We start from the raw sequence: 12,075 nt of genomic DNA, 5'->3' as shown, positions 1-12,075 counted from the left end.
ACCCCTTCCAAGCCAGTGTGAGGTGGGCGCTCCATCAAAAGGAGTCATACCATTTACACCAGGGATGAATTTGTCCCATGAAGTTTTGCATATAGTTCCAATATGCTTCATTAGACACATTCATTAATACAGTATGTGTCATTAAAAACTCAAAAATTTACCACAACACACCAGTTACTTTCACCACAATATTTGCTACATAGTATACTAGCTATACTTAGAATGGGAAATTCCAATGATGCCACAGTAACTTGCTGAGAGTGAGATATATCATGATTGTAATATGGCCCATAGTAGGTTTTAACCAAATACTATGGCTTTTGTTTCCCTTTTCACTAATCTATTCCAAACTGCTTCTCCATGCAAAGTTGCTACATTGCTAAAGTTACAACATTATTTATTATTGCTTTAAAAGTACTTTTTTGTGGGTGCTCCTTTTCATGTCAGAACTCAGCATGGTCTTCCACTTCACAGGTATTTCTTAGCAGTGTTGCGTTATGGGGATAAACTAAAAAGTTTTGTTATGGTTGCAGATACACTTTTGTTTGGTTTTCAAATTATTTATTAATATTGTAGATGTCAACGACTGATACACTTTTGACTTACATACTCTGATCCAAGGGGAAGAAACTGACCACACTGCTATATAGCTAAATACAAAAATGGCAGCAACTATATAATTAATCAGTTATAAACCTTTATGGAAATACAGAGGGGTAGCCGTGTTAGTCTGGATCTGTAAAAGCAGCAAAGAGTCCTGTGGCACCTTATAGAGTAACAGACGTATTGGAGCATGATCTTTCGTGGACATGCATCCAACGAAGTGGGTATTCACCCACGAAAGCTCATTCTTCAATACGTCTGTTAGTCTATAAAGTGCCACAGGACTCTTTGCTGCTTTTATGGAAATACAGTACATTTGAAGTATATGCTCTGGCATTTATTAAAGTCAGATGTTTTCTGTTGACTTTCAAAATTTTACATTTTAGAAAACAATTACTAGATAGTAATACAGTTCACATTTTTCCTTGGTACACAGTGCTAAAGACATTATGTAAACTAATATGTTGCATCCAAGTTTGTAAAGTCACTGTTTAACGTTTAATTTTCAATATTTTTTTTATACAGTAAAATTATATTGGCTGAAAGTAAAATCTCATGATATGTGGTTGACATTAAAGTGTCACAAACTCAAAATTACCTCATCCTTTTGCATAATAGACAAGCATACAACACAGCATATAATAAATATATTGTACTGTAAAATATGTAACCTTCCAAAGTGAATTCTGAACTCACTTTAATAGTCTCCACCTTTTAATAGGATGGAGAAAAGAGCAATGTTTGATGCATTATCCAGAGGGCTCAAAGACTTAAAACATAACATCCTCCCTGAGGGGGTAGGGAAGGTGAGGTAGGAGGAAGATTCATTGATATCCCTTGCTGACATTTGTAATGAGTGAAGAAGAGATCTGCAATGGAAAGTTACACAGTGCAAATTGCAATGAATTAGGATCATGCTGCTACTTTGCCCTCATCATGAACAGTGCAAGATGTTGCTGTCCTCTGGACTCTTTTCTTAGAGACAAGGCAATATGCCAGGGGTGGCCAAACTGTGGCTCATGAGCCACATGCAGCTCTTTTACCGTTGAACTATGGCTTGCGGAGCCCCCGCATGCCTTCCCTCCATTCTCACTTACCAGTTAGTGGGGGGTGGTGGTGTCTGGATATCTGCCTTGCAGCAGGGAGGGGAGGTCTCGGGGCTTCTGCCCCACGGGTCACTCCTGCCAGGTTTTGGGGCTTCAGCAGGAGCCCGTCAGGTGCCTCCCATGGAGATGAAGCCCTGGGCCCCGGCAGGTGTGCCCTGGCTCTGGAACTTCTGAGGATTGTCGTATGTGACTCGGAGGGTCAGTAAGTTTGCCCTCTTCTGCAATATACATTAGTTTGACAGGGAGCTCTGTGATTAAAGGTTTGAATTTGATTTGTCATATTGCTGACTTATGGCTTTCACAATCACTATGGCATTCAAGATTTGAAAGTCACTTGAGCACAACACTCAGAAAAAGATAAACAAGTGTCCAGTGTCATACCAAACTTACACCTATCATTACAGGAACATGGGCTGAAACAGAACCAAGAATATGGCTGTCACCTTCTTCCATCCTCCCCTGCTAGATGGATAATTTTGAACCTTTCTGGTGAGTAACACTACATATCATGTTATATAAAGGGCATGAGTTCTTCAAAAAGATTCAAATAATCGGAGTGACATTTTCAAATTCTGAAATATGCAAAAGCTGTTGTTTTCAAATAGGAGGCCACGGCTATAAAATGAATTAGAATAGTTAGAGCACTGGGGAGGGGGGCGACTAACCTTCATAGTTTAGGTCACAGAACTTGCCTTGGAGGGGGATTTTCACTGGGTTTATGTAATATAGAATACAACATGATTTAGATGTCAAATGGGTCCTGTTCCCATGGAGCTTATACCCTGGCATGACAGACAGACAATATCCTGTAATATCCTGGACAAATGGGTCCACTGTAGTAAAAATACAATTATGGATGTATTATTGTGGCATTGTATGTACAGCTAATAGGATGGGGTACTAAAGTACTTCCTCTGTTATCAGCCCTTTGAAACCACTCCCCTGGAGAGATATACATATAGTAGTTCAAACTGGATTCCCCAAGGACCAACAGGCAACAAAAGGATTTTTGGATAAATAGTCTGGTTTTAAACTGTCTCAGAGCCTTCTTACTGATCCAGCAAGCAGACAGAAACCCTGTCCAAGGAGACCCCCAATCTTTAGATTAGGGTTGGAAGGACTGGGCCTGCTGAGGCTCCATAAGACTGAGTGCCTGTTTTCATCTGAAGCTGTGATAACCTTGTGACTACAAAGAAAACCCTGTGCATGTGGTGTCGTAGGACTGCTTCTGCCATAGCCCATGGAAGGATTGGGGGGTTCTCTGGTAAGCTTATTAGCATGCATGTGGGTTCTTTTATTGTTTTAATATGATTTCTCTGGAGTGCTTTTACCCCAATAATGAAATAGGATTGCATAAAAAGAGCTGTGTGGTATCTATAACCATGGTCAGCCACACTGTTAACTGTCTCTGTACAGAAAGCAACTGGGTGTGCTTGGGCAACATATCTACTGGGAATAATACAACAAAGGTAGGAAACTGCAGAGCCTGGGAATCCCTGGTCAGAAGGGAGAGAGACATGAATCTTCACCCAAAAAAGGCAACACTGGGAAGCTTGAGTGTGGGTGCCCTTAGTGGACCACTGGGGGAAATACAGGTACAGTTTCCCTCAACTGTGACAACTGGCTTTGGCAACTATGACAGAGGATTAAGCAACTAGCAGGATAAATGACCCAAATTCTACCTTTGAAGACATATTAGGAAAGTATGTAAATGGTAATTAGGGATATTCCTTACAAGTAGCTAGCAAAGAAATGTTAGATGGACTTGAACTTTGAAATGTAAACTTGTAGTGTTAAAGAACTGGAGGAGATAGTGATTGTAGTAGTCTATGTTTACCTATATCTTGTTAGAGTTTAACAATGTAACCAAATGGTTCCTGTCTAGGGCTATATTCTGTTAATACAGGGATCAAAAAGATATATTAACATTTAGATGAAATTTGGGTGAAGTAATGTCATTGTCTAAGTCTCCTGAAAGTCTGTGATAAATTGCTTAATGGATAATTAACTTATGTTAATCCATGTAGCTAATTACTGACGTTTAGGAAACAGAAGGTTACTTCAAAAGCCTATTGTTCACTTGAGGACTCCCTGCTGTCAAGAGAAGGCCTGACACTATAAAAAGGACCCTTGGGTCCTGATCCTTTTTATCTCAGATCTGCTTGAGTTTTATTCAGGTGAAGTTTGAGTTCTAAGACTGAGATCTCCAGTCCCATCTGGGTCACCCTGGGTATGAAACATTGGACTGAATCTATGGACTAATTTTTAGAACTCTTTGCAATTCCAATGCTCATCATCTCTATTATGAAACTGATCTCAGAGCTGTACTCATGTCTGTATGTATAATGATCTTTTAACCAATACACTCTCTTTTCTTTTTAAATAAATTTTAGTTGAGTTAATAAGAATTGGCTGTAGTGTGTATTTGGGTAAAGATCTGAAATATTCATTAACCTGGGAGGTAATGTGTCCGATCCTTTGGAATTGGTAGAACTTTCATATTTGACTCGAGTTTAGAAGGGGGTTTGAGCGGTAGACGGAGCAAAGACATGATGAGGCCAAAGGGAAAAGTTCAGACTTGCAGATGGAAACAAGACCAAAGAACTCTGAGGGGAGACTGCTGGGTTAGGAAAGTGGACGGTGGAAGCATGTGACTAAGAGAACCAGGCAGAGGAAAAGATGGGCTAGTGAAGGAACAATATTGCTCAGAAACAGGTTTGCGGAGTTGGAAAATGAAGAAGGGGCACAGCAAGTGGTCGCTGAAGGTGAGAGGGCAAGGAAGAAGAGAAGAGCAGCTAGCCTTATAAGGAGAGGGGAAGAGTCAATGGAGATGACACCAAACATGAGCCCCAGGAGGATACGGGATGGGTTGCAGAGGATTGCGAGGGTGAATAGGAATCAAGAGGACTTGCAGCCAGAGGGAACAGGGAATAGACCGGAGAATTGCACCGTAACCAGGAAAAGGCAGGTCGAGGTGATTGGGGACTCCTTACTGAGAAGAATAGACAGGCCTGTAACTATAGCTGATCCGGAGAACAGAAGGGTGTGCTGTCTGCCAGGTGCTAACATACTGGATGTGGACCTGAAGCTGAAGAGGATCCTAAAGGGAGCAGGAAAGAATCTGCTGATTGTCCTTTATGTGGGAACGAATGATACGGCTAGATTCTCGCTGGAACGTATCAAGGGAGACTCTGCCAGGCTGGGGAAGACACTTAAGGAAATCGAGGCTCAGGTGATCTTCAGTGGAATTCTGCCTGTTCCTAGAGAAGGGCAACAAAGATGTGACAAGATTATGGCAATCAACAGATGGCTCAGGCAGTGGTGCTATAAGGAGGGCTGACCTTATCTGGATGACCTTGTAAACTAGGGTAATAGTAATAGGATGAAATTTAATAGTGAATGGTCATGCATTTAGGGATTAATAACAAGAACTATTGTTATAAGCTGGGGAGGCATCAGTTGGAAGTAACAGAGGAGGAGAAGGACCTCGGAGTATTGGTTGATCACAGGATGACTATGAGCCGCCAATATGATATGGCCGTGAAAATGGCTAATGTGGTCTTGGGATGCATCAGGCGAGGTACTTCCAGTAGAGATAAGGAAGTGTTAGTACTGTTATACAAGGCACTGGTGAGACCTCATCTGGAATACTGTGTGCAGTTCTGGTCTCCCATGTTTAAGAAGGATGAATTCAAACTGGAACAGGTTCAGAGAAGGGCTACTAGGATGATCCGAGGAATGGAAAACCTGTCATATGAAAGGATACTCAAAGAGCTTGGCTTGTTTAGCCTAACCAAAAGAAGGCTGAGAGGAGATATGATTGCTCTCTATAAATATATCAGAGGAATAAATTCCAGGGAGGGAGAGGAATTATTTAAGCTCAGTACCAATGTGGACACAAGAACAAATGGATATAAACTGGCTATCAGGAAGTTTAGCCCTGAAATTAGATGAAGGTTTCTAACCATCAGAGGAGTGAAGTTCTGGAACAGTCTTCCAAGTGGAGTAGTGGGGGCAAAAGACATATCTGGCTTCAAGGCTAAGTTTGATAAATTTATGGAGGGGATGGTATGATGGGATAGCCTAATTTTGGCAATTAATTCATCTTTGACTACTAGCGGTAAATATGCCCAATGTGATGGGATGTTAGATGGGGTGGGATCTGAGTTACTACAGAGAATTTTTTTCTGGGTGTGCTGGCTGGTGAATCTTGCCCACATGCTCAGGGTTTAGCTGATCGCCATACTTGGGGTCGGGAAGGAATTTTCCTCCAGGGCAGATTGGCAGAAGCCCTGGGGTTTTTTCACCTTCCTCTGCAGCATGGGGCATGGGTCACTTTCTGGAAGATTCTCTGCACCTTGAAGTCTTTTTAAACCATGACTTGAGGACTTCAGTGGCTCAGACACAGGTTTGATACAGGAGTGAGTGGGTGGGTGAGATTCTGTAGCCTGCGTTGTGCAGGAGGTCAGACTAGAAGATCATAATGGTCCCTTCTGACCTTAAAGTCTATGATTCTATGACTTGGCTGTCTGGGAGGAGCCCAAAGGCTGGGTTGCTTTTAAGGGAACTGTGTTTGGCTTCTGTATAACCAGTAAGATATTATAGAAGCTGTTTTTGGCTAGCTTGGTGGAACTAAGTATTGGAATAACTTAGCTGGAATAACAGCTTTGGGGATTGTCTGCCCCATTCTTTGCAGTTTGCCCTAATTAAGCAACCTCAGTGTGGCCCCCCTCGGACCCCGGTCACAGTGACATCTGAGTACTATGAAGCAAGCAGCTTCCTCACCTCTCCAACACCCATTTATGAAAGGCTGTCAGTGTGGCTAAAGAAACACAAACTCAGCTGAGTATGCTCAGAGTGAAAAACAAAAACTGGCTCATGACCAGGGCTCCCAAAGGCAGACCTAACATCATCTCTACAGCAGATTGACCTGAAAGGCAAACATGGATTTTCTCCACTGCTCTAGACAAGCATATCTGAGTGGCTCTGTAGACAACAAATGGCCTTTTTATTGCAACCCACATAAATCAATAGTGTTTCTAAAACAAATCCAGTGTAAGCAACGGCTCCTTTTTGTGTCTGGCCCTTTGGGTAGTGATGTAAATGAAATGCTGGGCCCAGATTCTGTGCTGCGGCATGCCTGCTTTGGTCTGCACTGCTGGCAGAAAGTGTTCCTACAGCCAACAAAATGAGCCATGGGAGGACCATCACACTGTAAGTGGATCCTCTGGTGACACAGAGCTGATGCAGGAGTTATACCCAGCTCTCCCTGCCATCGGGACGGGGGCATGACTGGCACATGTAAGAAAGACAACAGTCAGAAAAGGAAATTACAAATCTGCTGAATAAATCCTTTAAATGCAGAATTATTCATTTGCGAAAGGGCTATTATAGCATTCTTTTCTTTGACAGGCCACACACAGGGCAACTTTGGGGAATACTATTACTTAAATGCTAACTTCTGCTTACTTGGTAATGCAACGTAAGATCTATCATTTGTGTAATGCATGGAAGCATTTGCTGTTCCCCGGTCAATAATTACTTGTTTGGTAGCGCTCTTCTGTTTATTGCAATCAATTACTTTCTCTTTTGTAGTTCAATAGCCAATGACTTAGTTAAGGAGAGTACTGCTTTGCAAACTGATGCAATATATACCAGCAATGGCTACAGCTACACAGCTGAGGGCTATTAGAAGGGAAAGTATGTGCTAAGCATAGTGGTACAACTCTATTAATCAAACTTATTCTATCAGATGTATCTCTACAGCTTAGTGCAATGGAGATGCATATCAGATAAACAGTTTCTGCTGTTATCAGTCTACCTCTTAAGACAAAGTACCTTGTAATCATCTTATCAACAAACAAGGCATCTAGGGACAAATTCTGTCTGACCTTTCTAGGGGCTCACAGGGGGAGTAAGAAACCTCCCTTCCTTCTTGGCTTGTGTTGGCAGAATTGCAGACTCTGCACTCTCAAGAAAGCACAGGGACTACATGCACACTACCCACCAGGGGCATATGGTGTCCCAAAGGAGGCAGTGAGGGAGATGGAGCTATGGCTACACCAACACAACATGCTGGGAAGCAGAAGGACTGCAGCAGAGTGCATGCTCCCTCTGTTTACCAGGGAACTTGGAACCCCTCCTGGCAGAGTAGGTCAGCTCTGCACAGCTCCTTACTTCATGCTATGTGCAAATTGCACAGTCTAGCATTTAAAGTGAAATTTGTTGTCAATATAGTCCCAACTGCACCAATAAAACAGTGCTAGAATTAATCCTGTTGCATCCTACATAGTTGTTTTTTTTAAAGATCAAAATGCTAGATTTTTATTATAATCTGACAGCAATACATTTTTGTGTAACTATAACTATAAGCTACAGGAGCACATACTCCTATATCACCTTTAGGCAAATATTCTAAAAGCAATAGTAAGGTATCTGCAGTCCTTAGTGGAAAGAACAAGTGCTAATTATCATATTGATTTAAGGTGATGTAAGACCCAAATTTACCTGTCCAGTGCTAGGAACAAAGACTTGCACTGATTTCATTGTTTCTAACTCCTGCCCCACTTCTCACTAGAATGGATGCAACACATTATAAATAAGATAATTTAGAAGTGTGGCAAAGATTAAACACAAAGTATATTCTATTCTGTTAGGTATGCAACATGAAACTGAATGTAAACAACTACTGTGAATCACAATTCCTAGCTTCTTTCAGAATTAAGTTACACTGTTGAATCAGCTAATGAGATGGGATACGGAGTCAAGTCATTTCTATAACATTCATTCATAAACAGCCCAGGTTGGTAAAGATTGAAAGTGATTATTGCTGTCGGATGGCTATCCACCAGTGTACACAAAACAAGCAGCTGCTTTCAATTAAGATCCTATAGATTTCCATATCTCACACAACCATGCTTTTCCCCGTCAATGGTATCTTACCTGGCATGAATTGGCAACTTTGCTAGTTTCAGCAGAGTGATCAATGATTGAACAATAATGAGGATCAAACTATACTGACCTGGAAGCTTACGGCATATGGTCCTCATCCCTGTAGTATCTGAGCACCTCATAAACATTAATGAATTTATCACAGCAATGCCATTGCGAGGAAGGGACGCATTATTATCCACATTGTACAGATTTGGAGCCACGGCACAGAGAGATTGACTTGCCCAAGGTCACACAGTGAGTCTGTGGCAGTTCCAGTTCAGTGCCTTAACCACAGAAAACCAGCCTGCCATCTTACTTCTAGTACATAGTGTCTCCCAACTCTAGGTTAGACAATTTGAAGGGGTGATAACAGAAAAGTTTGCATTGCCGATGTTGGACATAAAGACATAAAGGACTTCACTCCTTTATACTATCAGTCATTACCTTTCATAAAGTCTAAATCCACTTTAAGAGAGAACTAAACAGAAGGAAGCATTGCAAATCAGCAAACATCATGAGTTGGATATAGCAAGGATTTCATGAGAATATCATGACTCCTGAGGCTTGGAATTCGTTTTTACAAAAAGTTTGCTATGAATACATTTCATGAATGTTAATAGGACTTTCATCTCAGACTTAAATAGTCACTGTGCATTTTAAGTTCTTTAGAAAGTTTCTTAACCTAACAAAAATATGGATTAAGATGATCAGGGTATTGCTGGAACAATAAGGGTTTTATTTTATTATTTTTGTTTGTTTGTTTTTTTGCTTCTTGTGAATAGGAATAAAGATGAAGAAGTTTAATAGATTATTCTAAATTAAAAAATGAACTGTTTTTGTTTTTCTTCATAACATTTTCCTGAAGGCTTTGCAAATGTACAACATTTTTTTAACAAAGGGTTTAAACTTTTACTTTCTTGTAGATAGGAAATGAGTTCATTCAGATACTAATATCAGTGTAACACTATAGAATGATAGAAAGTGGGTGGCTGTGGGAAACAAAAAATATAGCTACCACTTTCCTATCTCTGCAAGGTAATTTGCCTTCATGTTCACAATACTTGGGATTCTAGATTCTTCTCTTGTATTCAGTTTTCCAGTAGATAACACTGCAATCCTATTTCATATTAACCTCTAAAGGTATTACTTGAATGAGGTGGATTTTTATAGAGATGTAGCATCCCTTATTAAATACACATATCCTACACTATTCTAAAATACTGGCCCCAAAGTTTATAGTAACTTCCATACACCGGTGGTTTGGGTCATTATTGTGGAATGCAATCCCATTTATTTTTAACATGAAAGATGCCCTTAATTTTGATACCAAACCAGGGGCACAACAGGGAAGAAATAAAATAGATTAATAACTTACTTTTTGTAACAACTCCTTCGAGGCGAATAATATTTGGATGGTCAAACTGTCCCATGATACTAGCCTCTCTCAGGAAATCTCTTCTCTGTCTGTCCACATAGCCACCTTTCAAAGTTTTAATGGCAACAGGAATCTCCCGTTTTCCTGGGGTCTTCAGACGTCCACTGCATACTTCTCCAAATTCACCTTAAACGAACAAGAGCAAATACTTTTGTTAACAGACAATTTACATTTTCTAGAGGTCACATTCGATGATCATAATAGTTCCATTTGGCCTTAGAATTTAGGACTCTATGAATGTAAGGACAAAGTCAGAAAGGCTAAGGCACAAAATGAGTTACACCTAGCAAGGGACATAAAAGACAATAAGAATAGATTCTATAAATACATTAAGAACAAGAGAAAGACAAAGGAAAATTAGGTCTTCTACTTAGTGGGAAAGGAGAGCTAATAACTGATGACATCTAGAAGGTTGAGGTGTTTAATGCCTATTTTGATTCAGTCTTCACTAAAAAGGTTAATGGTGACCTGACCAGGATACTCAACACAATTAATATTAACAACACAAGGCAAGGAACGCAAGTCAATATAGGAGAAGAACAGGTTTAAGAATATTTAGATAAGTTAGATGTATTCAAGTTGGCAAGGCCTGATGAAATTCATCCTAGGTTACTTAAGGAATTAGCTGAAGCAATCTCCAACCCATTAGCAACTATCTTTGAGAACTCATGGAGGATGGGTGAGGTCCCAGAGGACTAGGGAAGGGCAAACATAGTACCTTTCTTTAAAAAGGGGAACAAAAGAGGAACCAGGGAATTATAGACTGGTCAGCCTAACTTTGATACTTGGAAAGGTACAGGAACAAATTATTAAACAATCAATTTGTAAGCAGCTAGAGGATAATAGGGTTATAAGAAATGGATTTGTCAAAAACAAATCATGGCAAGCCAACCGAATTTCTTCTTTGACAGGGTTACAGGCCAAGTGGGTAGGGGAGAACCAGTAGAAGTGATATATCTTCATTTTAGTAAGGATTTTGATACTGTCCCACAGGACATTCTCAATTCATAAGCACCCTAGGGAAATGTGGTCTACATGAAATTATTGTAAGGTAGGTTCACAACTGGTTGAAAAACTATACTCAAAGGGTAATTATTAATAGTTTGCTGCCAAATTGGGAGTGTGTATCTAATGGGGTCAGTCTCAAGTCCAGTAAAATTCAATATTTTCCTTAATAACTTGGATAATAGAGTGGGGTGTATGCTTATAAAATTTGGATATGACACCAAATTGGAAGGGGTTGCAAGCACTTTCAAGGATAGGATTAAAATAAAAAATGATCTTGACAAATTAGAGAATTGGTCTGAAATCAACAAGATGAAATTCAATAAAGAAAAGTGCAAAGTACTACACTTAGGAGAGAAATATCAAATGCAAACTACAAAATAGGGAATAACTGACTAGGTGGTCGTATTGCTGAAAAGGATCTGGGGGTTATAGTGGATCACAAATTAAATATGAGTGAACAATTTGATGCAGTTGCAAAAAAGGTTGATATAGTTCTGCGATGTATTAACAGAAGTGTCATAGGTCAGACATGAGAGGCAATTGTCTCGCTCTACTTGGCACTGCTGAGGCCTCAGCTGGAGTACTGTGTCCAATTCTGGGCACCACACTTTAGGAAAGATGTGGAGAAACTGGAGAAAGTCCAGAGGAGAGCAACAAAAATGATAAAAGGTTTAGAAAACCTGACCTATGTGAAAAGGTCATAAAAACTGGGCATGTTTAGTTTTGAGAAAAGAAGACAGAGGGGCGACCTGATAACAGTCTTCAGCTATGTTAAGAGCCATTATAAAGAGGATGGGGATCATTTGTTCTCTGTGTCCACTGGAGGTAGGACAAGAAGTAATGGACTTAATCTGCAGGGAGGATTTAGGTTATATTAGGAAAAAAAATCTAACTATGAGGGTAATTAAGCTCTGGAATAGGCTTCCAAAGGAGGTTGTGGAATTCCCAGCATTGGGTGTTTTTAAGAGAAGGTTTGACAAACACCTGTCA

At 40.3% G+C, this 12,075-nt stretch overlaps 1 protein-coding gene across 1 annotated transcript in view; it reads right to left on the bottom strand.

Annotated features, from left to right (window-relative positions):
- The window catches only part of LOC123361801 (ephrin type-A receptor 6), a 394,507-nt gene that overhangs the window by 152,733 nt on the left and 229,699 nt on the right, over window positions 1-12,075 (bottom strand). The window contains exon 9 of the mRNA XM_045001949.1: window positions 10,018-10,203. Within this exon, the coding sequence (XP_044857884.1) occupies window positions 10,018-10,203 (186 nt within the window). The remainder of the gene's footprint in view (window positions 1-10,017; window positions 10,204-12,075) is intronic.

Source organism: Mauremys mutica, chromosome 1 (genome assembly GCF_020497125.1).
Source record: "Mauremys mutica isolate MM-2020 ecotype Southern chromosome 1, ASM2049712v1, whole genome shotgun sequence".
Classification (NCBI taxonomy): Eukaryota; Metazoa; Chordata; order Testudines; family Geoemydidae; genus Mauremys; species Mauremys mutica.
The sequence above is the reverse complement of the archived record's forward strand: the minus strand, read 5'-3'. Positions and strand labels throughout refer to the sequence as shown.